At 39.3% G+C, this 24,915-nt stretch overlaps 1 protein-coding gene across 3 annotated transcripts in view; it reads left to right on the top strand.

The window, feature by feature from the left end:
* Positions 1-590: 590 nt before the first annotated feature.
* Positions 591-24,915, top strand: part of TOPBP1 (DNA topoisomerase II binding protein 1) — a 26,491-nt gene continuing 2,166 nt past the window's right edge. Inside the window, exons 1-25 of one of the 3 annotated variants that reach the window (XM_068935608.1) lie at positions 591-663; positions 1,003-1,090; positions 1,917-2,051; positions 2,628-2,771; positions 3,561-3,742; positions 3,901-4,094; positions 5,798-5,977; positions 7,003-7,172; positions 7,644-7,807; positions 8,316-8,563; positions 8,851-9,170; positions 9,968-10,140; positions 11,455-11,666; positions 12,890-13,185; positions 14,640-14,813; positions 15,795-15,904; positions 16,980-17,103; positions 17,637-17,786; positions 18,271-18,379; positions 18,949-19,141; positions 20,043-20,269; positions 21,276-21,442; positions 22,395-22,509; positions 23,030-23,193; positions 24,080-24,220. In XM_068935608.1, coding sequence (XP_068791709.1) covers positions 1,010-1,090; positions 1,917-2,051; positions 2,628-2,771; positions 3,561-3,742; positions 3,901-4,094; positions 5,798-5,977; positions 7,003-7,172; positions 7,644-7,807; positions 8,316-8,563; positions 8,851-9,170; positions 9,968-10,140; positions 11,455-11,666; positions 12,890-13,185; positions 14,640-14,813; positions 15,795-15,904; positions 16,980-17,103; positions 17,637-17,786; positions 18,271-18,379; positions 18,949-19,141; positions 20,043-20,269; positions 21,276-21,442; positions 22,395-22,509; positions 23,030-23,193; positions 24,080-24,220 — 4,173 coding nt within the window. In that variant the 5' untranslated portion in view covers positions 591-663; positions 1,003-1,009. Of the gene's footprint in view, positions 818-1,002; positions 1,091-1,916; positions 2,052-2,627; positions 2,772-3,560; positions 3,743-3,900; positions 4,095-5,797; positions 5,978-7,002; positions 7,173-7,643; positions 7,808-8,315; positions 8,564-8,850; positions 9,171-9,967; positions 10,141-11,454; positions 11,667-12,889; positions 13,186-14,639; positions 14,814-15,794; positions 15,905-16,979; positions 17,104-17,636; positions 17,787-18,270; positions 18,380-18,948; positions 19,142-20,042; positions 20,270-21,275; positions 21,443-22,394; positions 22,510-23,029; positions 23,194-24,079; positions 24,221-24,915 lie in introns of all 3 variants that reach the window. The other 2 variants (XM_068935607.1, XM_068935610.1) reach the window with 2 other exon arrangements.

Raw genomic sequence — 24,915 nt, 5'->3', positions numbered from 1 at the left:
CCGCTCTCAAGCACAAGGTGGCAGCACCAGCACCCTAAGGCTTTTCAGAGCGAACAGAGTGACGGCCTGACCCTCTCTGGAGGGCAGATGCCAGGCATGGGCCAGGCTAGGGCTAGGGAAGCCGCCTTTGCTACCACCTCTTATGGCAGTAACCGTTCCCCGAGCAGCGGGAAGAGGCCTCCTCCAGCTGTCCCTGGCGTGAACCAGAGGGGACAGCAGCGCAGAGCGCTCCTTGGCTAGACAGCACGGATAAACAACCAGGCTGCGGGGCCGGCAGAGGCCGAGGCTGCGGCCCTCCACAGAGGCCAGGCAGCGGGAGCCGGGCAGCGCCTCAGCAACCCCAAGGGCCAGCGGGGGCGCTGCCCCTCCGCGGCGCCAGTGGGGGCGGCGGGGCCGCCACGGCGCGGGGCGCGCGAGGCAGCCGGCCCCCTCCCCTCAGCCGCCACAGGGCGGCGGCGGCGACACAGCCCACACCCGCGCCCGTCCGGCAACACCACCAACGGCCGGCCCGCGTGGGCACGTGACGCCGCGCAACGGCCGCCGCCGCTCCTCCCCTCCGGCGGCGCGTGCGCCTCCACCCCCCCGCCGCCCCGCCCGGGCTCCATGTTGCGCCTGCGCGGTGCGGGGCTCGGCGCTTCCCGCCAGCCGCGCAGGCGGCCCGGGGTGGGTGACGGGCGGCGGCGGCGGCCCGCAACGGCGGGGCGGCAGCGCCGAGCGAGCCGGCCTTCGGGGAGCGCTTGGGGCGGCGGTAGTGCCAGTGGCCTGCGTGAGGCGGGGGAGGGGAGGCTCTGTGGGGAAGGGGCTGCCCCCTGCGGAGGTTGGTGGCGCTGCCGAGGCTGGGCGGTGCGGGGCCGGGCCGCGGTGCGGGGCCGGGCCGAGGCGGTTTGCGCAGCTCCTGCGGCGGGGGTGGGGAAGGTGTTGGCGGCTGCTGGCTGCAGGCGTTAGGTGTCTCTCCGGACGAAGGTGGCAGAGTCATGAAACCTGTGTGGTTTTGCTTTCCAGTTAAAGGATGAAAGGTAGTAAGGAGCCGTTCTTTGTGAAGTTCATAAAGTCTTCTGGAAACTCGGAGTTTTTTTTTAAAGCTCTTGAGGTAGGTGGGTTTGATGACCTTTCTCAGTGAGGTTGCCGTATTTATTTTCTATGTAAGCGTCTTCTGTGGTTGTCTCGGGATGTAGTGCGTTTGTACGCATCTGTAGATAACACATTTCAGTGATAGAGATGCTCAGTGTTGTTATTAAAGTTTGTTTTGCATGATTATTCCTAGATCAAGAAGCAATTCTTTTTCATTGTGTTTATTTATTACTTGTAATGTGATAGTTCCATTCAGAAAACTCTTCTACATCTTGTAGATTCTCACAGAAGAGGGATTCTGTGGGCCTAATGTCTTGCTAAAGGTACTGAGGAGCCTAAAATTTGGAGATCAGCTCTGCAAAGAGCAACTGTCCAGTACAGCAAATAGTACCATGGGAAGTACTATTTCTCTTGGAGGGGAGGAGGGAGTAAGGGGAGGGAGGAGTGAATAAACGGTTTTAGCCTCCTCTGAAAACCTCTTAACGTTTAATGAAGTAAACTGGAAGCTTGGCAAATCCAAATGGTGGTCACTCATCCAGACTACTGAAGATTTAGTAAGGACAGTTCATTTTTCTCCTCCTCCTGGAGGTTAGTGGGAGTTAAAGGCACTGTCTGGCAGGATGAGGTCCTGAAGGTTTGTGTGCTGAACATATAGTTCTGAATATTGTGAAGAATTGGGGAAAAAAAAACAGGAGATATCTTTAGCCTTCTTTTCTACTAATATGCTCTTATATAGTTTTGTTGTAAGCTCTTTTAAGTAGACAAGCTTTTGTAGTTTCCACAGGTTTAACTGTTTGTGATTTGTGAATTAAATAAGTGTAATTGTGTGCACTGTTTTCCTGCAGTCCATAAAAGAATTTCAGTCAGAAGAACATCTGCAGATCCTTGAAGAAGAAGCAGCGCTCAGTATAAACGAAAATGATAAATCCCTTTACATTTGCGATCCTTTTAGAGGCGTTGTTTTCAGTCATCTCAAAAAGGTCTGCTACTCATCAATTTACTTTTAACTATACTCTCTTTTGTAGGAATACTCTGTCTTTTGTAGGAATGCTCATGTCGATAATTATACTCTGCATGTTTTCTCTTTCTTTACTGAATATAGTAGTCCATAGTAAAAATTCCAATGCATTTGTATTTAGGGAAGAGGAGGGCTGACAAAGCGTAACAATCATCTTGAAGCAAATGGAAAAATAAATACAGTGATCAGTTCTGATTCTGCTGTAGTCAGTGAGCTGGCTCTCGCGTTTTTTTGCTTCCCCCAGTAATGTAATTTTGTTTGACCTCCAAGAAATAATGCCAGCAGACAAAGCTAGGCTCGCGAGAATTCTGTGGCATGTCAGCTGTAGCATCCACTGCCTTAACCAAGGCCAGAAAACGTGAGAGGATGGTACTGAGAATCTGCATCAGAAAATGAAAAAAAATGTTCAACTACTTGGAGCTGCTAAAGGAGGGCAGACAATGACCTCTCCTTCCCCAGTGTTCTGGGACAAGGAAAGCTTTGTTTATACCGGTGTGTCTTTCTGCTAATCTTTGTTTTTTCTTTGATTTTACCGCAGCTCGGTTGTAGAATTGTTGGACCACAGGCAGTCCTATATTGTATGCAGTCCCAGCGATGCGTCCCAAGAGCTGAATATCCTGTGTATAACATGACCATGGCCGATGTAACAGTATCCTGTACCAGCCTTGAAAAAGATGTTAGGGTAATGGCCCATAATGGTTGTTCAGCTAATTTTTCTGTGACATTTGCTTCAGATGGCTTATTGCTAAGCCAATAGTCTTACTATATAACGTAAAAGTCTGCCTGTTTTTATATATAGGCTCTGTAGATGGTGTGTAAATTTTTGTATATAGGCTTACTATATATATGGTATGTATACATGTCTTTGTAGTGTGTATATGTACATTTATGTTACATAAGAATGCATATAAAATTGTAAGACATTAGTCTTGCTACTGTAGGATTAATTGTATGTTTTAGGGATTCTATTAGCTGACTTCATCTTTAGGTGGATCACTTAGCTTGCTAGTTTGTCTGTGGCTGTCATGCTGCAGACAAAGTACTCTATTTCTGGTTACTCAAACTACACGGTAAAGATTTAATATCTAGTCAGCCGTGGTTTATCTCAAGTAGTTTAATTCACGTCCTTCATTGTAAAAGTTTCCTTTTTATTTATTCCAACATCTATTTCTAATTTATACTACCTAAAATGCCAACCATCAGTACATTTTCACTGATATAATATGGTTGTAGCCTCTTTATTAAGGGTATCTTTTATATTCAGCTTATCAAGAATAAAATGGAGTTAATGTCTGGTATTTTTAATGGCTTCCCGAAATATTGATTTTTTGGATTTCCAAACAGATTTTTAGGAGAAACCATAGAGATTTGAAATTGACGGGGTTCTGTTTGTTTGTTTTTTAAGGTGAGCCTGCATATGATGTAGGTTCTTTTTGCTTGAAGATTTTCTATAGTTTCTTTTCCCACCCAGGAAGAAGTTCATAAATATGTGCAGATGATGGGTGGACGTGTGTACAGAGACCTCAATGTGTCAGTAACTCACCTTATAGCTGGAGAAGTTGGTAGTAAGAAATACTTAGTAGCTGCTTCTCTAAAAAAACCTATTTTGCTGCCTTCTTGGATTAAGACACTGTGGGATAAGTCTCAACAAAGGTAAAAAAAAAAAAAAAAAAAAAAACCCTCTTATTTTGTATTGTATTGTTTTGTATTGGTGCTAATTCTTATGAAGATAGGGACTTTTTTGCAGGTAATTTTACTTTGAAGAAAAAGATATTTTATTTCTCTCTTTTTTCCCTCTTTTTCTCCTTTAGCATAATTAGATATACTGATATTAACATGGAAGACTACGCCTGTCCTGTGTTCCTTGGCTGTACAATTTGCGTAACTGGCTTAAGTAGTTCAGACAGGAAGGAAGTCCAGCGCCTCACCGCTGAACATGGTGGGCAGTATACAGGGCAGCTCAAGATGAATGAATGTACTCACCTCATAGTTCAAGAACCAAAAGGTAGAATTTAAAGAGAAAATACTGTGTTCCCCTCTTGAGTTGAAGCAGTGCAATTATGCCTAAGTGTAAGGATTTGAACATCTCTGTGTCTGTTTCAGTGTTGCTTTTACTGTTTCTGTTTAGGGAAATACTGTCAATGGGAAGAGTAACACTGCATATTTACTGTGCTCTAAAGGCATTTGAAAGGAGAGCAAAAGAGGAAAGAAATGAAGACCCAGATGGTGTTAAAGGGAGGAAAAAAGGGAGAAGCCTAAAGGGATGAAAGAATAAAGAAAAACAAGTTTTTGATCGAAATTGGGTTGTAAACTTATGATTTTAAAGTTATCTATTTATTGAACCTCCTGAGCTCCCATTTGCTAAAATGGAATGAAAACTCCTTTCCTTCCTCTTGGAAAAGATAAAGAGTTGTAGTTGTGTTTTGAGAAGAATGGGAATACTTCCCCCTCCCCTTCCAATTTCTGTCCCTTTCTCTATGGGATAATATCTTGATTTTTTTTTTTTAATTCTCCCTCTGGTTTAAAGCCCTTAAATGTCATGCGGTCACTTTTTTTTTTTTTTAATGGCAGAAGGACTTGGCACAGTTCTTTTATGGAGCTTTCTAGTGCATCAAAAAATGAGACGCTTCAGTTGAAGGATCTTCCGGGTATTTGGGTATCATAATAAGAACAGTATGAAATACCTGTCTTTCATAGCCTCGCAGAAAGAAAATTTTGGGACAGGACAGTTGCATTTGACTTCTGCATGTTAAGATGTGGTGATGCGGGCTGCCCTTTTTGATTTATTTAATTGTTTGATATGGCAGTATTAGTAAAACCTTCTTGTAGGTGGGTTTAAACTTAAGCGTATGGCAAGATGAGATACCCTTAGCAATATTGTTAGTGGAAAGGTAATCTTGGTTAAAGGGCTGTAAAAATTGTAACTTGGTTTTTTTTTTCCTTTGTGCTTTGCTGCTTCACTGTCCTGTGATACTGTACCCATGAGCTAGCTATCATTACTTTTTTTTTTTTTTTTGCTCTAACAGTGAATAAAGGAGAGTATGTGTTTGTACACAAACAAAACAAAACCAGCTCTAGAACCGTAAGACTGTAGACTCTGCACAGCAGTTTGTTTGACCTGTAATAGTGCAGTGAAATATGTTACTGAAAGAGTTTATACCATCCTCTGTAAATGAGAAGTGGTGCTATTGCTGTTATTGTTAGTTAAATACAGAAAACAAGTAAAATGCACATCTTGCAGATTCTTCTGCCAGCTGCTTTTTTTTGTCTTTCAAATGGAAACTAGAGATCTGGGATAGTTCTTTCAAAGAGTAGACAACAAATAGTTGAATGCAGCATCTTTGAATGTTTAGTTCTGTGTGTGGCCATTGGGTTTGTTTTTGCTGGCAGTAAATAACCAGCTGCTTTTTAGACAAATTAGCGTAGTTTGATTTTTGGCAAATGCAGATTGTAATAAAAATCTACGAACAACACCCAACAGCTCATCAAATGAATACAAGATAATACAACTTTGCACGTTGTCCTAACTTTATGACTGCAGTATGAGCTGCCACTTGGAACTAGAATCAAAACTTAATTTGGTAATTGCCCTCTCCAAAATCAGTTTCTATTTGAACCTTTAATTTTCTAAGTGTCTGTCTATCCTTTAGCGATCATTTTGAAGCATTCATGTTCTAGTAACTTGTGATTTTTCTTTTTGTCTGAAAGGTCAGAAATACGAATGTGCCAAAAAATGGAACGTGCATTGTGTGTCTGTGCAGTGGTTTTCTGACAGTATTGAGAAAGGCTTCTGTCAGGATGAGACAATATATAAAATAGAGGCTGGATCAAAACTAAGTAGTACACCCAGTACATCAACACCTACAAGTCACGCCAGCAAGCCCGATAGTAAGTAAGACTTTTTAAAATAGATGAAAGGAAGGTGGGAAGCTTTTGTGGTAAAAAGGAAGAATTATTTCAAATTTGTGGGGTGCTGCCTGCTTTTACGGTGCTGATATTTTGACAACTTGGGTTCTGATTCTGCTTATGCTTAAAACACATCTGCTTGATTTTATGGGTGTCGAATATTCCAACATATGTAGACTTGAGCATGTGAATAACTTCAGAAAGTGTGCTTGAATTAGGTATGTTATTGTCTGCCTAGGAATCAGTGGTGGGTGGTTGTGACTAATAAGTTCTAAAAAGTAGGACTGTTCATACCTTTGCAATTTAAAACAAGTGGCTTGTCTTATTAAATCTTACACCTGCTGCAAAGGGAAAGAAAAAAATGTGATGCTGATTTTTATTTATTTGTTTTTATTTATTGCATGCTGCAAATAACAGGAAAGTTAAAAACCATTTTCTAAACAAACGTGGTAGCGTAAAAGACACTGACAGGTTTAAAAGTATGTCTTTACAAACACCTGTTATTGGACCACTGCTTCAGGAAGTAGCCAACATGGCAGCGCTGTGTTAGCGCTACCGATAGAACATGAGGAATTCAAGCCAGATACTACAGAAACTCTCTTAATCTATAAGCTTCAAGTTGAGTTTTTTTTTTTTTTTACTAGCGAGGCCTATTTATATGAAATGAATATTTCTAATGATATGTGGGCACAAAACACTCGATAAGAGGAATAAAAGCTTTTGCAGTTGGCCAGTCTTGGTGGCTGTTATCTCACAGATTATATCTACTTGGGAAGAAATGGAAATTGTGTAAGCGCAATTGCTAATAATAAAACCCTATTGAGTCTGTGTAAATAAAACCCTTGGTTTAACCAAGGGTATACTTATCTAATATTTTGTTTTTCAGCTTTTGCCTTTCCTTCTAGCATGACAAAATCCTATGTGACAGTTTGTATTTTATTTGGTTAACTAGCGGAGAGAGACAAGCAAAAACTAATGAATCTCTTTTATTTTAATTTTATTTAAAGATCATACTCTTTCGGACGTCAGCCACATTTCCAATATCAATTTGAGTGGTGTTAATGAAACTGCATGTAGTTCTGCTATGAGCAGCAGGCTGGATCCTTCTTCCGATGAGCTGGAAAGCTTGGATATAAGTTCTTTTCAAGCCCCTGAAGATTTACTAGATGGGTGTCGAGTATGTTTAACAATGTACACTTTGAAATGTTCACTCTTACCCTATGGAAGCAGCTAGTTTTGAGGCACTGGCAGTCGCTGCTAGAGTAAATTACGTTGTTTACTTTATCAGTAGCAAATGCATGATTTATTTCAAGTCACACAGTGTAGCTCAAGATGCATGTATGTACCTATGTCTATATGTATATATTTTAAATACTATAGTGAATATATTCAAGAATTGTTTGTTTTTTTTCATGTCATACAACTTCCATGTATAACCTTTGGCTGGGGCTTAGTAGATGTCCAAGTTTTGTTTATGTGCAAAGCTAAACGTTTAGAATTGGAATAATTACTTTGTTTTTTGCTGTGTCTCAGAAGCTACATCACTTTTGTGGGTGTGTTCTGCAGCAGGCATAACGAATTATACCGAAATATCCTACTTAAAAAAAAAATTAAAAGCCTTTCTTTGTTGCTTTGTTTCTCTTTGTAGATCTATCTGTGTGGCTTTGGTGGCAGGAAGTTAGATAAGATGAGAAGACTTATTAACTGTGGTGGTGGTTTTCGATTTAATCAGCTTAATGAAGATGTCACCCATGTCATTTTAGGGGAACATAAGGATGAGCTGAAACGCTTCTTGGACAAGACAACTCACAGGTCTGTTAAGCGTCTTGCCCCAGGGCCATTTCTGCATTGTCTGTCTTCCCTCGCTCCCATAAACAAGAAAACATGTATTGTTTTGAAAATTCTAAGCAGTTCTTGACTTAAATGACGAGGCTGCTAAAGTTGCATTCACGAGGACATCTTCGCCTATTTATTCTTGCGTGATCTTGAGTGCTGTAGTTTTTTGCTAGCCGTGAATCATCTCAAAGAATAGAAAATAAATATTCTCATATGTTAATTCTTTTTGTCCCCAGTATCATGTAATATGTTGTGGAGGAAGGATTTGGTGACCCAGCAATAGCAGATATGAATTATGTTGTAGGAAATTCTGTGGTCTCAGACTAAAAGAAATAAGAAGTCTTCAGTTTTGTAGAGTGCACAAAGCTTGCTTAGTATTGGAGTTGCAAACTTCCTAAATACAATAGTAGCTTGCAGAGTGGGGAAGAAGAAACATAGCTCTGAAACCTGCTGTAACTTATTTGTGTAACGCTTTATTTTGTAGGCCTCATGTAGTGACAGCAAAATGGTTACTGGAGTCATTCAGTAAAGGCTTTCTACTTCCAGTGGAGCAATATATTCCTCTAAACTACCAGATGATAGAAAATCCAATTTTAGAGCAACCTGGAATAAAATCAATTCTTCCCAAAAATAACAGTCTCTCGAAGAAAGAAGCTGTGAACGTTGTAAAACACCAGAAAGCTGATGAAGATGACTTCCTCTCTCAATATGTAAATAATGATTCTACGTTAGGTAGGTTCTCGACTAAGTATGCCATAGAAAGTTTCACTGCTCATAATTAGAATTTATTTGTATAGCAATTTAAACTTGAGTTTTGTTGTGTTTACTCCTTAAAGCTAGCTGCGTTTAATGTGTTTATTTCTGTATTGTGTTTTAGAAACCAAATTTGAAGAGGCCCATGTAGAACAGGCTTTAACTAAAGCCTAGCTGAAAACAGCAAAATACTAAAATTCTGTTTTCTCTGTGAAACTATTTTTGAGTTGTCTGCCATTTTTTCAGACTTTTTTTTTTTCTTTCAGTTGAAGGTGAAAAACTAACATCTAGTAACTTCAAAGATGTTACTCGCTTGTCTATTCAAGAAGAGAATCAATCTTCTGTGTATAATGGTTCCTTGGGAGAGGCTTCTGCAGCGGTTGAAGGACACTTATTTGTCAGAAAGAGATTTCTTCTTTTGGGTTTTGGTGAAGAGGAGGAGTCCTGCATTGCAGATCTTATAAAGGAGAATGCTGGGAAAATTGTGTCGCCGCAAAGCAGAACCATTGCAGACTATGCTGTGGTACCCTTGTTGGGGTGCACTGTGAAGCCAACTGTTGGAGAGGTTGTTACTAATACATGGCTGGTAAGAGAGTTAAGCCTTCAGTTCAGCAAGTAAATGAGTATCTGCATTAGAAATATGCCTTGTCAGACTGAAGAGTTTCTCGTTACTTATATGTAAATGAGATATTGAGAAATTAGCCTCATGTCATCTGAAACGTACTAAATGAAAGTGTGCTTTAATGCCTCTGCTTCTTTAAAGTATCGTTTGTCTGTTTCACTTATTTTGTACAGGCTTGTTAAATAGGACTTTAATGGCACAAAGGCTTCTCGTATGAGGCCCTGGCAGCATTTTCGCTAAATAATGAGCTATTGAAGGAGCAGCTGACTAATAATGATTTTTTTTTGATATCTTTGTGCTTACTTTTTCATGCTTCCTGCTTTCCACAGATTTTTCTGTCTTGTGACAGCAAAGCAAGTCAGCTTTCCAGCTCAAAATCAAGGAAAAAAAATTAAGTATATTTAGCAAGAGGATGCATTTGACATAGACTAAAAACTGTTCAGTGACTTAGTTCATAGTCAGTTATCTAGCACTGAAAAACAATTAAGTTATGCAAACCCTCAGAGACTTTAAGGGAGCCTCCGGAGTTGTAAGAGCATTAACTGAAAAGTGTGAATAAAGCTGTAGTACATCAAACCTTAAAATTATCTAGAAAAGAATTTCTCTGATTGTATGTGAAATAATTTGTCTCAAGTGTGATGGTAGAAACAGGATTGCTTCTTCTTAAGTCCATAAATGCTGGGATGCAGTTGCTGAAACGTTGCTAGGTTTTGCTGTTATTTGGCTTGATTTTCATTTTTATTTATTTCGTCATCTTTAAGATAACATGTGTGGAACAGCAGCTCCTTTTAGATCCCCAGTCCAGTCCACTGTTCACACCAGTCCCAGTAATGGAAGGAGTCACTCCCCTGGAAGATTGTGTTCTTTCATTTAGCCAGTTCACTGGTGCAGAGAGAGACTCCCTGGTGTATTTGGCAGGATTGCTAGGAGCAAGGTACGTCTCCTGTTGCGGTTTAGTCTTGTTCTCTGACAGCCACTGTGACTAAATCCTTTATTCATTTTATTTCTTCTTTTGCAGAACTAACAAAAATTAGAGTTAAAGCTCTTTTGGATTCTATTTACTCACAAAACCCAGTGGTGAAGCAGTGAGGTGTTATCATGTGGTTCTTTATTTGCCTCTCCGTTAGAGAAACTTGTAGTTTGTGTTCGCACAGCCTAATTTCTACCAAAATACCCCAATTTTTGTATTTCCCGCTGTCTGACCCTCCGTAACTGTTTGCTCTCCTCTAGTTATCAGGCCTTCTGAATTGCTCTTCAAAGCCATGGAGCTCTTTCCTTGAACTAATCGCAGGCATTTAGGTAGAATTTAGGCTGCTGGACAAGGACCGCGTATCTCAGACTGTGCTTTTGATGCAGAAGTGGAGCCAAGCAGTTGATTAAGGAATTAGGGTTATTTTTATGATGTCTTTTCCTAAAGCTGTATGTAATTGAGATGAGAAGGCCAGGTGGTTTGAGGCGATACGTTTGTGAAAGGGGTATTGAGCAATCTTGCTGCTTGAAGTAGCAGGAGGTTAGATGGAATGGTCTAGGAGTTCCATTTATTGTTCCTCGAGTTCAGTAATTTCCAGTCCAGCCTCATAACTAGAGATAGTGCACCATTTCTTAAAAGCTGGGATGGTGAATTATTTGCTCCTAATTCTGCAAGATCTCTGAGAAACATTAGTAAAACCCAACTTAATACATTCTTGAGTGGAAAAACTGTGCAACTTAGTTACAGAGTATCATTTGATTTGCAGTCTGTTTGAACTAAACTCTTTGCCATTGTGTTCAGTCCTGCTGTCATCTGGAGGATTAGCTAGCTCCCTCATCACAGGAGAAAATTGCAATTAAACAGGAAGAAAACTATTGTTTGTTTGGAAATGATGCTTTTTGGCTCAAGAACGGAATCTAGCTTGTCCCATCATTCCTGTAGAAGAATGGTATTCTCATGTCTGATTCATACGCTGAGCCTGCGTGGGGACATCCAGAGTATGAGAAATTATACTTTTTCAATATTGATTGAAGCACAACATTACTGTTCAACAGGGTTTTGTTGTTGTTATTTTTGGAGTGTTTGGGCGTATTTTTGTTTGTTTGGGTTTTTTTTTTGTTTTTGCTTGTAGATTAGCTTGTGAAAAGCTAAGTGCATAGTCTTAGATAATTCTACTGATTCTCCTTCCGTTGTTTGAATGTATTTTATAGTATTATAAATTTCCCCTAGATTAATCGTGTTTATGACTAAGTCAACGTTTTATTGATCTGATTTTAGAGTACAAGAATTTTTTGTGCGAAGAGCCAATGCAAAAAAGGGAATGTTTGCTAGTACTCATCTGGTGGTGAAAGAGCCGGATGGGTCCAAGTATGAAGCTGCAAAGAAGTGGAATTTGCCTGCAGTCACTGTAGCTTGGCTTTTGCAGTCTGCAAGGAGAGGAAAGAGGGCAGATGAAAGCAAGTTTTTAGTCGAAAACACAGATGCTGAAGGTGGGTTATTAGCAAGTAAGGGAAAATTATCATGTATGATTGTGCAATCTGTTCAAGAAAGCTAGTACACTGTAATTGTTTTTCATCCCTAAAACCTTCAGAATATTAAAACTAAAAGATATTTTTCTAAGGTTTGGGTGTGTTGTTGGTGGTTTTTTGGGTTTTTTTGTTTTTGTTTTCCCTGAGCTGTGATTAGAGAAATGATACTGCACGTTGGCTGTAAGTCTGTTGGAGTCAGCAGAGACTTGTGGTTATCATTTAGTTGTGAATCAAGCTCAGTGACTCGACTTTGTCCTTTGACCCATATGCCACTTTGCAGATTGTGTGGAAATTGATGCTGGATCCATTTTAGAACTTAATACTCATCATTTGCAATTACATGATGCCCCTCCCTTCCGTCGTTCACGCCTGCTTCATCTACTAATGCTTCTGCCCCTTGCCGGCTATTTCACGCCTTTCATTTGGCAACTTTCTGTTCATATTGAGAAATGGACTATACTGATGAATATTGAATGTTAGCCGATTAGTTTTACCAGTGTGCTTGTGAATTAATTACATGGGTTATCAGAGAATAAAAGGTTATGTTGACACAAGCATGTCTTGCCTATATACTGCTTTTCCAGGAAAAAAGTGGGGAGAAAAATGATTGAGCAGTAAAATGTAAAAGCCATTGTAACTAATTTTGTGAACAAGCCATAAAGATGAGTTGTGTTTATTAGTGTTTGCAATGCATAAGCTTTAAGAGCTGATTCATGGCTAAATCTGGTCCCATTGATCCGAAGTTGGAATTGTATGTGGTGGCCTAAGGGGGCGTAATTCAGAATCATGAGTATAAAGGAAAATTATATTGCATGAAAAGTAAAGAACCAGGGAGTAGGAGTTATCTTTAAGTTGAGAGGGAAGGGTTTATTGTATAATAACATTCCAGTAGTTGTAAAATGATGTAACCAAGCTTGTAACCAATTGCTGTTCTGATAGGTGCTGTATAGACTCTGTGTGTGTATATGTACCTACAGAGCTAGAAATAGTATGAGTGGGACAGAGGTTGCTCTTTCATTTTAGCTGCTCAAGGTCAAGCTCGGTAGCAATGTAATTCAGACTAGTATATGCTAGAAAAGGCATTTATGATACTGACTCTTAAAATACAATCCTGTCTTCATCTGTGTTCAAAATGAAAATTAGATTACTTGCTTATGTTTATCCTCGCCTTTTTCCTTTTCAAGATAAGGAGAGCTTTGTTACTCGGCCTAGCAAGACACTTGCAACTGTTCCATCTCCAGATTCTCCAGAACAACCTACCTATCTCCTTGAAGCTGGAAAAAAACCAGCTGTGACCCCTCTTGATATCAACAGGTTCCAGAGTAAAGCTTTCCAAACTGTAATCTCTCATCATATTGGGAAGAAGACAACCCCTTTTGCAGAAGGGGTACTGCCACAGAAAGAACCATCTTTACACCTTGATACACCATCCAAATTTCTTTCCAAAGACAAGTTATTCAAGCCTTCTTTTGATGTAAAGGTGAACTTCTTTGCAGCTTTTTTAGCCCGTAGGGTTAAAGATATGCATAAGCTTAAAACAGCACAGAAACCCACGCTTAGCCTTTTTATGCTGTTAACGTGTAGCCTTTCCATTTTGAATAAAGCCAGGAAAACTGGCTCCATTTATTTATACATACCTTTAGTTAATGACACGTGGACTACATTGATTGGTGGATGCTATAATATTCTTCTTCTCTTTTTGTGCCTACTGCCACATATGCTCATGCATTCTACACCTCACATGCAGCACAATCTATCTCTTTACATCTAAAGCCTGAGAAACGTAACTAGAAGAGTTATGGTTCCTCCAGATATTGGAACAAATGCTTATTTGTTTTGTGATGAAGTACTTCTCTCACAATACATTTTAACTTAATAGCTTTATAGCGATTACAAAATGCTTATTTTTCTCCCTAGACATTCCCTTATTCTTCTTTTTGCAAATGATTGTTATTAGACTTCATTTACTGTATTGGTCAGTGACTGAGAGAATCATGGATGTTTTCCCTTTCATACTTTTAAACTGAAAGATGTAGTGAGAAGGTGGAAAAAATCTATTTTGTCTTAAAGATAGGTTGCAAGTCGAAAAACAGATTGGGTGTTTGAGTTGTTTTAGCCTTTCATGGGCTTCAGAAAGAGAAAAGAAACTATTAGCCTTAAAAAAAAAAAAAAAAAAAAGGCAAAAAAAATCCTTGACACTAGAAATGTCTGTGCTGGAATACCTCTTGAATGACTCAGGTGTGCATGGGAAGTCTTCAGTTTGTTTTTCATTTTTGGAGGCCTTAACTGAAAGGTGAAAGTACTGAATTCTGCAAGGAGTTTTTTTCCTCAGCGAAACAGAACATGAGTTCTGTCATGAGAACAAAGCCTAAGAAATCCTAAGAGTTCTTAGTTCTGCTTCATGAAAACGGATCTCTCCCTTTGGATATCTGTCAGTTTACCCTGTATAGATAACTTCCCAAAACAAGATATTTTAGACCAAAATTTCTGATTTAAAAAAAGAAGGATGATAGCTCTCAGCATTTTAAAGGTGCAGATATAATTACATATTCATGTGCAGTTTTTCTGGGGGGAGGTATTAAAAAGGTAACGTATTGGTGTGGGTCTAGGAATTCCTGGGTTTGCCTGCTGGCTTTTCTACCTAAGGTAGTTTGCTCGAGCTCGTCTGTGTTTTCTTTTCACATAATGGAGAGATACTAATAATCTCCTCCCATCCTCTTGCTATTTTGCTTATTCACACTGTAAGATCTAGATTGTCTTGTACTGTTTTTATGCAATGGGATTCCAGTTGCACTTGCTGACTGCTTACTGTAATACAGAGTTGTGCTTTATGAGTATGGAAACTTAACACAGACTATAGATGTGAAACTTGTTCTTGAGTGAGAATGTTCTAGTGCGTTCATGTAACTCAGTTGGTTGCTTCTTTCTTGGTAGGATGCTCTGGCAGCTTTGGAAACTCCGGGAGGTCTCTGTCAAAAATCCAGGAAGTTGAGTACACCTCTCTCTGAAGTCATTGGCAGAAACTTGAAATTGGCACTAGCAAACAGCACACGGCATACAGTAGCTCTTACTACCAGTCCTCGGTTGAAGGCTGCACAACCAGAAGTGGTAGGAAGTTTTGTTTCTGGAGTTTTTGGAACATAGGCTTAGTTAAGAAAATGCTGTAATCTTGCGGTTATAAGTTATAAAGGAATTTGCAAATTGTGATAATCTTTGTACTGCTTTACGACCTGTTTGGACAAAAATCCATGTGAGTCTGTGTTCTTCAGTGACAATGAAAGGAAGGTAAGCTAGAAGAATTTCCTCCTGGAAGGCAAGGGAGAATTTTAAAAGTTTATTCTACTATTTGTTCTACTATCCTCGATGTTAAGCAGTTGCTAGGAATTGTGATATATAAATATGTATCTGTATAGATTTTGTTAGTATCTGGATGGGAGGTGAGCAGGACTAAATATTTTGTCTCAGACTAAGAGTTCATTTTCAATGCATCTTTTCCTATCCTTTGTAAGGTGCTGTTTTTCTGCTTGCTAGCAGGCACAAGGGGGTCAGTTGCTTACCCCCTTATAAAGCGTGTTATGTTCATCTTTTTAGTAGTTGTCTTGCCCCCGTCAGTCCTCATCTGCTTGCTTTCTTGTATGAATGCCTAACCTATCTTAATGAGAGAAAACAGAAAAAAGAAGCAGAAGAAATGGAAGTGTTTATGTACTGCTTGCCATGTTAATGTACTGTATCCTATAGAGGAGGAATAAGAAAGCAGATAGCATTCAGCAAGGGAAGGCTGTTACTTCTTATTTTGTAGCTCCTTAATCTCATCCTTTCTACGCCAGCACAGACTTGGTCAGTCACGTTTCTGGGGCTCAGTCTGCAAGGAAAGAGTGGAATGTGTTCTGGGGAGACTGGCTGAGATGCATCTCTTGTCTTTTGATTCCTAGTGCATGGAGTGATAATAGTGCTTTCTTTTGACCAGGGAGGCTGCAGCAGCAAAAACAGGGAGAACTTGTTTATCATAGTTTTGTTGTTATATAAAGCTATTGGCATAGAAGTCTTCCAGATGTGACTCTTTCCTATTTCTCTCTTCTACTTGAACAGGAAGAAGATTCCAAGCCTTTGGCTGATGTTGTTATATGTGTTAGTAAAAAACTTAGCAAGAAGCAAAGTGAACTGAATGCGGTAGCAGCTTCTCTTGGGGCAGACTACAGGTATCAACTGATGCAAACAGCTTCTGAACTTCTGGCCTGATGTGACCTCTAATAAATCAGAGTCTTGGCGTTCTAATATCCTTATCTAGATGACCTTTCGCTGTAATTAAACTTCAGGTTTCACCATGTTAATCAACTTCTATTGCAAAATAAGGCCATCTGTTTCTAATGCAAAATAAGGCTGCCTTTTCTCCTGTCTCTGTGTTCCTGATAAGTCTGTCTTAGAAAGTGTGTTTGTCCTGAAGTTTTCCAGAATTGCAGAAAAATGTTCTTCGAAAAAGAAAGGAAGAAAAGCTATGAAACTTCTTTGAGTTTTGAGTAGATTAAAATTGACTTTTAGTGTAGATTTTTGTCTTTATTTTTTGGGGGAGAACCTCTTACTCAAACCTAACTGTTTTACCAGTTGTAAGCATGGCTAAATCTTTATTAAGCAAAGAAACAAAAACTTTTTTTTAAAAGAAAAATGGTTCTCGGTAGGAGAAACTAGCAACTACTAGCCTTTGTGACTTAGGACCGAATTCTGCTCCCACTGAATCTGATTTAAATAGTTTGTCACTGACTCCATGATAAGTGTTCTCATGGATTAGGATGTTGTCCTCACGTATGGTAGCAGCCTAGAAATGTTACAGCTTATTCCTTTATATAACAAATACAGTTTTTTAAATCGGTTTAAGTGTTAGAAGCCTACATTTTATTTGTTTTGAGCTTGAAGGGTCAGTAGTCCAGTTGCAGCTCAATATGTCAATAAAAGAAAAAGTTACCTTGCTTTAGGTCACATATCTTCTTGTTAGATTTGGAACTCCATTTACTTGAAAAGAAAAAAAAAATAGCTCAGGAATGCTTTACTTCAGGAATGCTTTCAAAAAATCTTGAAATTGCACTATGCTGAAACAGAACGCAGTCTTTTTGGATTAAAAAAATCAGGCTCGTCCTATATTTAGCTATAACAAAGTGGGCAAAACAATACTTTAACATGAATATGGAATAGAACAATTTCTGTGAGGGTTTTCTTACAATTTTTGGTCGGAAGTGATATCTTTAAGTTGTACTTAGGGTTTTTTTTCCCCCCTCCCAGATGGTGCTTTGATGAAACAGTGACGCACTTCATCTACAAGGGAGGACAAAACGACAACAACAAGGAGTACAGATCTGTTAAGGAAAGGGGTATACACATTGTTTCAGAACACTGGCTTTTAGAGGTATGGAGCAGAAGTTTCCTTTTCAAAAGTGTTACTTAGCTGCCATTTCCTTTTGAATGGAAATGGAAACTTAAAACCAGTTATATGGCAGTTGATTTCTGTTTGAGTTTCTACTGAGTGCATAGAGAAATTGATGTTTTTGCATACTGCTTTGAGTTTTTAAATTGAGCCATTAATTTTCACCGATTTGCCTCATAAAAGACTGGAGCTGAAAACTGACAAAAAGGAGGAGGGGGAAAAAAAAACCCTGCTACTAATTCAACAGTTTTTGATTGAGCTTTCTCTGAATGGTAGCTTAATGAATATTGTCCCATTGGCAAATGTAAACGTTTAGACTTTCTCCTTGAGGAAAAAATATTCTTTCTTTTAGCATTTTGCTACGTGTTTCTCAGAATGTGTGCCCTATTTTTCTCTTGTGTAAAGTACTTCTTGCAGTGATGTCTTTATTACACTTCTCCCATGTTTAGATCTAGAATTTCTCTTACTTTTCACCCAGTTTCTTATCTATCTTATGTTAATTAATGTTGTTACAGAGTGCCCAAGAATATAAACGGCTTCCCGAATCTCTCTTTCCTCACACTTACAATCCCAAAATGAGCCTGGACATCAGTGCAGTGCACGATGCCAGATTCTCTTCCTCTAGTATACTTCCATCAAGTGGAAAACCAGCCAAGGAAAATGAGGTATAGTGTTATGAGTTATTCAGTTCACTTACTTGTTACGTTAATATAATAGTAGATAATGCTGATGCTTATTCAGTGATGCTGTGAATCAGGTTTAGCTACTAATTAGCAGTAGCTATCCCAGATGCTCCTGCACTTTTTCTGCATGTGGAATATTCTTATTCTAGGGGGATGGAGGGAAACCCAGGCCTTCTAAGATTAGAAGAGCTTTTCAAATTTGAAACAGTGTCGTCCTGTCTTTGCCTTCTCTTGCAGGTGAACAAGAGATCCAGTATGTGAACTGTCTTTTAGTAGCTACTTACATTGCAGAATAGATGTCACTGATGCTGTTACTCATTGTCTTACAGTCCTTGTGGTAAAAGAAAGGTTAGATCATTCTAGGGCAACCTCATTAATCTTCAGAATTTGCACAAGTGTTGAACAAGGTAAAACCCACAAATTCTAGCCTTAATTTGAGAATTTTACTCGTTTTAATTATTTGTAGATTATTCCAGTGGGTGAAGATGACGCTGAAGATGATGCAACTACTGACCAAATAAAGGAAACGGTCCCTACGGAGGGAGAACAAGTTGTAGCAAGTGAAGCCAAAGGAGGTAAATGTAAATCATTTTTTAGTTTTCAAAATAGTTGTGGAATGTCAAGCTATACAAGCCTCTTACAGTTTCAGGTGCTATTCTGTATATTAAGATCTGGAAGCTTTACTTATCATACTGATATCTTTCTTTAGTGCTGGAAGTGAGAAAAAGGTTTTGCTCTCTATTTTAAAGACTCTGACAGCCCATGAGAAGATGGTGGTCATCCATTGCAATTTACTCATTGTTACTTCTTTGTTTTTAAAACACTGAAATTCATCTTAAACATGGCAATAACATTATTTTAGAGTGTAAGTTATCGTGTTATGTAGATAAACGTGTTACAGGAGAATTATGGGTATAAGCCAGATCTAGTTGTACCCGAGCAAATTTGAAAGTGATCCAACTGTGAATTCCTGCTTGTGTTCAGGAATTGGTGACCCAGGGCATAAGCAAATTTTTCTAGACCTTTGTTTTCTCCTTAAAGTATTTGCCCTGATAGGGAGAAAAGTTGACTCAGTTTTCTATTACTCTTCTCTCGTTACAATGCGACAGTCTTGATTTTGTGGGTTTTGTTTCTTCTCTTGAAGTGTTAACTCAAACCCTAGAAATGAGAGAGAATTTCCAAAGGCAGCTGCAGGAGATCATGTCTGCCACATCAATAGTGAAACCACAAGGACAAAGAGGATCCCTCTCAAGGAACAGTTTTGATGGTTTTCCAACCACCCCTGATGGCACGAGATCTGTGCGAAATGGCCGCAGTAGGGTCTTGGAAGCTCTAAGGTATTGATTTGCATTTCAAAGTATCTTATTTTGTCCTACCTGCCCTTACTTAGACAGTCACTGAAACAGGAGTAAGTCTCCAAGGTTTTCAAGTATTATATTATCTTTCTCCGCTGAAGTGCTTCGGTTCCTTATTCTCTTGCAATTCAGAATGTTTAATTAGACCTCCTAGTTAAAATGAGAATGTTATCTTAGTCCTTGGTAGGTATCTTTTTGGGTTGTTACCTTGTTTTTTCTGTGCTTAAAAACAAACAAACAAAATAGTGCGGTTGCTTTTTTGGTGTTGAACTGACTTATGCCAACTGCCTTGGCTTCCCCCTGCCACTTGAGATTAGCTGGTTTCGTTATGGGTTTGATGAAAACAGTGCTGCAGTGTTCAGTAGCAGTATTTCATTGCATAGGTCGTATGCAAGTAATAGTTATTCCTGCAAAGCGCACCTGTGCATATTTGTTCTTTCTTTTCTCTCTAAATCAAATGCAGAGAATAGGATTTGAGCTCCTGTAAGCGTTATTTTCTGACAATGCTGAGCTCCAATGAGGGAGTAATTGAAATATTGCAAAATTATTCCTTTAGCTTGTTTTTTATTGGCAAATTAATAGGTTCAGTAAAGAGTAAGGTACACTGATCATGAAATAATTTATCAGCATGAAGCATAATATAAATATCCTGTAATGGTACTTTGACTGCCTTTTTTCAGCCGTGCTAATGCTTAGGCCCGCAAAGCCAGGCTGCCAGCGTTGCTTTTATAGTGAAGCTTTTATCCTTTCCTGGCCATGCTTTCTGATAATAAAGTCATGAGGACGCTACTGTTGATGTGATCGTTAACACATTGTCCTCAGGTATTTCAGTCTTCTGTAAAGTAAAGGAATATTTAAGGCATCCATTCTTTTTATTCCACAGGCAGTCCCGGCAAGCACTTACCGACATAAACACAGAGCCATCACAGAGTGAGCAGATCATCTGGGACGATCCTACTGCAAGGGAGGAGAGAGCAAGACTTGTCAGCAACTTTCAGTGGCCTAATAGTCCTTCCCAGTACACTGAGCAAGTTCAGAATAACGCCAATAAGAACGTGGATGAGTCTGCCTTCAAAGGCTCCTTAGCTGATGCCGAGATTGCTGGTATAGGTAAAATCAGAAATACAACAGACTTGTTCTCTGCTACGGCATCAGTCTGATCTTTGGGGCTTTTAAAATACAATGGTGTGTGTTATGGCTCAGAATTCTATTTTTTAAAAAGATTAGAGTAAGCTTTGTTGGCATTTCTTGAATGACAAAAATGTAACTTTGCATCTTTTTTTGAGCTCCGTTATGTGTTGCTGTTTCTTTAAGAGAAGCTTTCCTATCTGGTTGCCACCAAGGCAGTGTTTGTCTAAAAATAGCCTGCATCGGCTTTAGGAAATGTTTTTCAGGCTTGTATTTGGAACCCCAGCTGGGTTCCAGATAATGATTCAGGCTGGTATAGTGGAGTTCAAATAGGGATACCTGTAACAGAATCTTTTTAACTGTAGTGGAAATAATCATAGGTGAAGACTGGGGAGACAGTAAGATGATACCCATGAGCCCCCAAAACGCATCCCAGAGTGCATGTGCACGTTTAGGTCAGGATTCAGTCAAGATCCTGTATTTATCTTCCCTGTTCTTTTTGAAATCTTTATTCTGTGGCCAGGACTAAGGAAGCAACACACCTGTGTTGTTTGTGTCTGGTTTTGCTTTCTTCCCACTTCTGCCCGCTGAGAGATAGCGGAATCCTCTGACCCCTGCCCCAGAATTCCCTTTCTGCTTGCAGCAACAGTCTTCCTGAAAACTGACCCTGTTGTAGAGAAGATGGGGGAAAATCAGCTAAGTGTATTCAATTGATTTTTGGTTTAACTGAATCAGTGCGGTTTAGCCTAAGAAATTAGGCCATTTGAGTTTTTTCTTCTTTCCAAAACAGGACATGCAAGAACATGAGGCTGCAATATTTCGGTTGGTGCTTTGTGGTAACAGGGAAGTGCATCCTGAAGAAAAGTAATGTGGATGTCGTAGCAGCAATTGTTTTTTGTCCGTTTAGGATAGCTGCCTTTTTTTCAGCTTTACCCGTAACTATATTCAGCCAAAGACAAGTCATGCAATACCACTTTATTGTTCACAGAGGTTCCTGAGGCTGGGGATGGAGATTTGATTGAAGGTCTAAAGAATCCTGTATGTAGAGATCTTGAAACACCCATTAAAGAAGATAACTTTATTCCCACTCCACAGGCCCCCAGCATTGCTTTCCCACTGGCTAACCCTCCTGTGGCACCACAACCCAAAGAGAAGGTGTGTCATATACAGAAATGTTTGTGATTGTTTGTGTTTTCTGAGAGGTGTAACTATTCTCTAAAAAGTTTTGAACCTGAAAGTAATGTGTAATAGGTGAATATCTGCATTTAAAATACTTAGGTGGATTAGTTCCATGCAGTTCTATTTCTGACACCTTCCCCTGCCTCGCCCACGATTTTGAACAGATAATGTTTTTGGGACTGAAACGTTTATTACTTCATTATGCGTTTTGTCCCCAAAATATTTTGTAACCAAAATAGTTCCTGTTGGGATGCTAAGGTGTGCTGTGGAGTGGAGAGTTACTGTCTGTATTATCCAGAACTCCTTCAACCAAATTATGATGATGGAAAAAAAGATTAGGCCTTAATTTCCTCAGAGATACTTGGAATTTGTGCTTAAGTGCAAACTGAATTTCTTTCTGCCAAAAGCCTGGTTTAAAATGATCCCATCTTAGAGTGAACTTGGAAGGGGCTAGGAAAATGAGTTTTTAGTCTTTTGCTCACTTTGTATCAGTTGATGCTCAAACCTTGAGCAGCTGTGTGTCTTCAGAGGCATAAAGTATCGTGTTGATAAGCTGTGGTGGAAATACATAAAAGGCCTCCAAACTTACAGGAAGACTGAATGAACAGGGCAATGTGATAGATGGATGATGATTTTTTCATCTGTTTAACTAGGCATTCAGTCAATATGAATGAAGGATTAGTTTTTATGACAGATTGGTGTAGTTGTGCCCTGAAGAAAAGGGGAACCAAGAGGATGTTAAGTAGGAGCCTGATGTTGATTTGATAAGATCCAAGCCTTTGTCAAGTGATTGGCAGGTTTGGTTCTGCTTTTCCTAGCTAAAAGAAAAAACATTCTGGGTTATTTTTATATTAAGTTGGCAGAGAAATAGTCAGCTGTCAAACTGATCTTTCTGTCATATTTTCAAAATCTGTTACTGTATTTCCAGACTATTACAGAAGATGAAAAGGCTGATGAAGAACCAGAAAAACAGCGTAAATTTCAGCTGTCTTCTCTTAATCCTCAAGAACGATTTGATTACTGCCATCTGATTGAGGAATTAGGTACCAGATATTTGTGAAATGCACAGAGTAGTGTGGGTCTGTAAGCTGGTCAGCTGTGACTCTTAGGAAAAGAAAGGGCTTCTGTTAATGACTCACCAGATTTGAGGTCTCAAATTTATGGCTTTCTGTGCTTGTGAGCTATTCTTTGAATATGTTGTTATTATTAGTGTGAGTTACCAGCTTTGTCATAAAACAGCACTGGTTTTGTCTTCTGGCACTTTCTTTTAGTCATCTCCACAGCAGCCTCATTCTTTACTGCAGAAGTGTCTAAGAACTACTATGCTCTGATGTCTCTTCCTAGCTCTGTTACAGTGGCACTTTTTAACAGAGCCACTTTTTCCTGACTCCTTCCTTGCCAGCTTTTGCCCATGTCACCTCAATGATAATATTTTCTGTGTAAATTTGAGTTAAGTAAGTGTATTTCTGTCTAAATTCAAATAATTCCCACTTTGCGGGATCCTTTCTGAGGTACTGTCTGACCTTTAATTAATTTGAATCAAATTCATTCCTCTGTTCCAAGGTGGAATAGTGCTTGAGAAACAGTGCTTTGATCCAAGTTGTACACACATTGTTGTGGGACATCCTCTACGAAATGAAAAATTCTTGGCCTCGATGGCAGCTGGGAAGTGGGTACTTCATCGTTCCTACCTGGAGGCATGTAGAAGAGCTGGCTGCTTTGTTCAGGCATGTGACCTTATTATTGAGCAGTGATATGTTACACCTTTCACCTTTTTTTTTTTTTTTTTTCATTTTGCACTGCTAGGAAAGGAATAACTTCTCAAAAGTGATTAGCAGTTTAGGGTGCGATTTTTTTTTGGCCAACTTTTCTCTGAAAACCAGTTCTTGAGCAACCTTCTTGTGCAGGACAAATGAAATACCCATACTCAGGAGTTTCTTCTGAAAATTGAAGTTTAAGCACCTTTGGTAAATTGTCACTACTGTCAACTGAAGTCATGTGGATTTCATACTAAATATTGAAACTAAATGTTGATCTCTTCAGTTAACGAACGTAATCATTTTAAATGATACAACTCTATAACCGGGTACATAAGCATTTTGAACATTATCTCTTCCAATCTCTGACCTCCCTGCATAACTGTTTCACAGTTCTCCTGGGTCTAGCAGTTCTTTTACATTTACCAGGCTAACTTCAAAATAATGCCAGTAGGCTGATTCATATCTTTATGTATAAAAACAACTTCCGTTGTTTTGGAAGAAACTGTCGAAATGCAGATTAGATGATGTTCAAAGTAGTGAGTTGCTTTGCGCTCACTGTTGAATTTTGTTTTAGGTAACTGCAAGAGGAATTTGGTTGTGTACAGTGTGATTGATGTCACTGAAAACATGAGTTGATTTAAAACTGGGAGGAGGGAAAGCCAGAGTCTCTGTATTCATGGAAGAGATGCATATATTCAGTTAAGAGCCATATCTCTCATTTTAAGTAGAGCTGCTTTAGCCAGGTAGAATCAATATACAAAGCTAGAGTGAACTGCAACTTTTTCTGTTTTTTAATTTTCTGCTGGTGAATTTGGCAAGGTTCCTTTGTAATTCAAGCTTATGATTGCTCTAGGAAGAAGATTATGAGTGGGGAAGTAATTCCATACTTAATGTTTTGTCTGGAATCAATGTAAACCAGAAGAAACTAGCACTCGCAGCCATGAGATGGAGGAAGAAAATTCATAAAGGGAGGCAAGAAACTGGTATTGTTGAGGTATTTAGACACTCATGCAGAGTAAGTGGTATGGTATGGGTGGGCAGTGCAGGAATTGTCACCAGCAAACCCAGAAACTTAACTGGTAGGGAAAGTTGATCTGCCTTTTTATTAAGAAGAAAATAGCAAGGCTTTTGGTGCTGGTATATTAGTAGTAAAAGTCTTAATCTTCTCTTGAACCACTGTTCGTGATTGAAAAGCTAGAATGTGGCTGCTAGTATATGTAAATGTCCTCCAGCCATTAAGCTGATGGTTTTTATGCTTCAGAGCTCTGATTTTCAAACTTCATTTTTTGGGGGGGGACCACAACTGGTACTGGCGGCAACAGTTCCAAATCTGGTGCTGTGACAGTACGGCACTCTGGACAGCATTGGTATACTCCAGCAATGAGCATACTATTGTACTTTAAACAACTCAGCTGGCCAAGTGTATTCCTTTCCAAAAGCACCTTGTGTGATTTTTTAAAGTACAAGTTCCATAGCCTTTCAGTGAGATTTTTGAAAATGGGACTTGGGCTCCCAAAGTCCTTTTTAACTCCTCTGTCAAACCAGACATTGCAAAAGGGGTAGAGTATTCGATAGAAAGCAGAAACACTGCCAGTGTTTCAATCACATCCGGGTAATACTTGATTGGCATGTATTTTACAATAATGTTTTTAAATGAATGCTCGTAACACAAGTCCTTTGTACACCTTA

This window comes from Struthio camelus, chromosome 2 (assembly GCF_040807025.1).
Source record: "Struthio camelus isolate bStrCam1 chromosome 2, bStrCam1.hap1, whole genome shotgun sequence".
NCBI classification, from domain to species: domain Eukaryota; kingdom Metazoa; phylum Chordata; class Aves; order Struthioniformes; family Struthionidae; genus Struthio; species Struthio camelus.
Note: the sequence above shows the minus strand (reverse complement) of the source record. Positions and strands in the feature narration are given on the sequence as shown.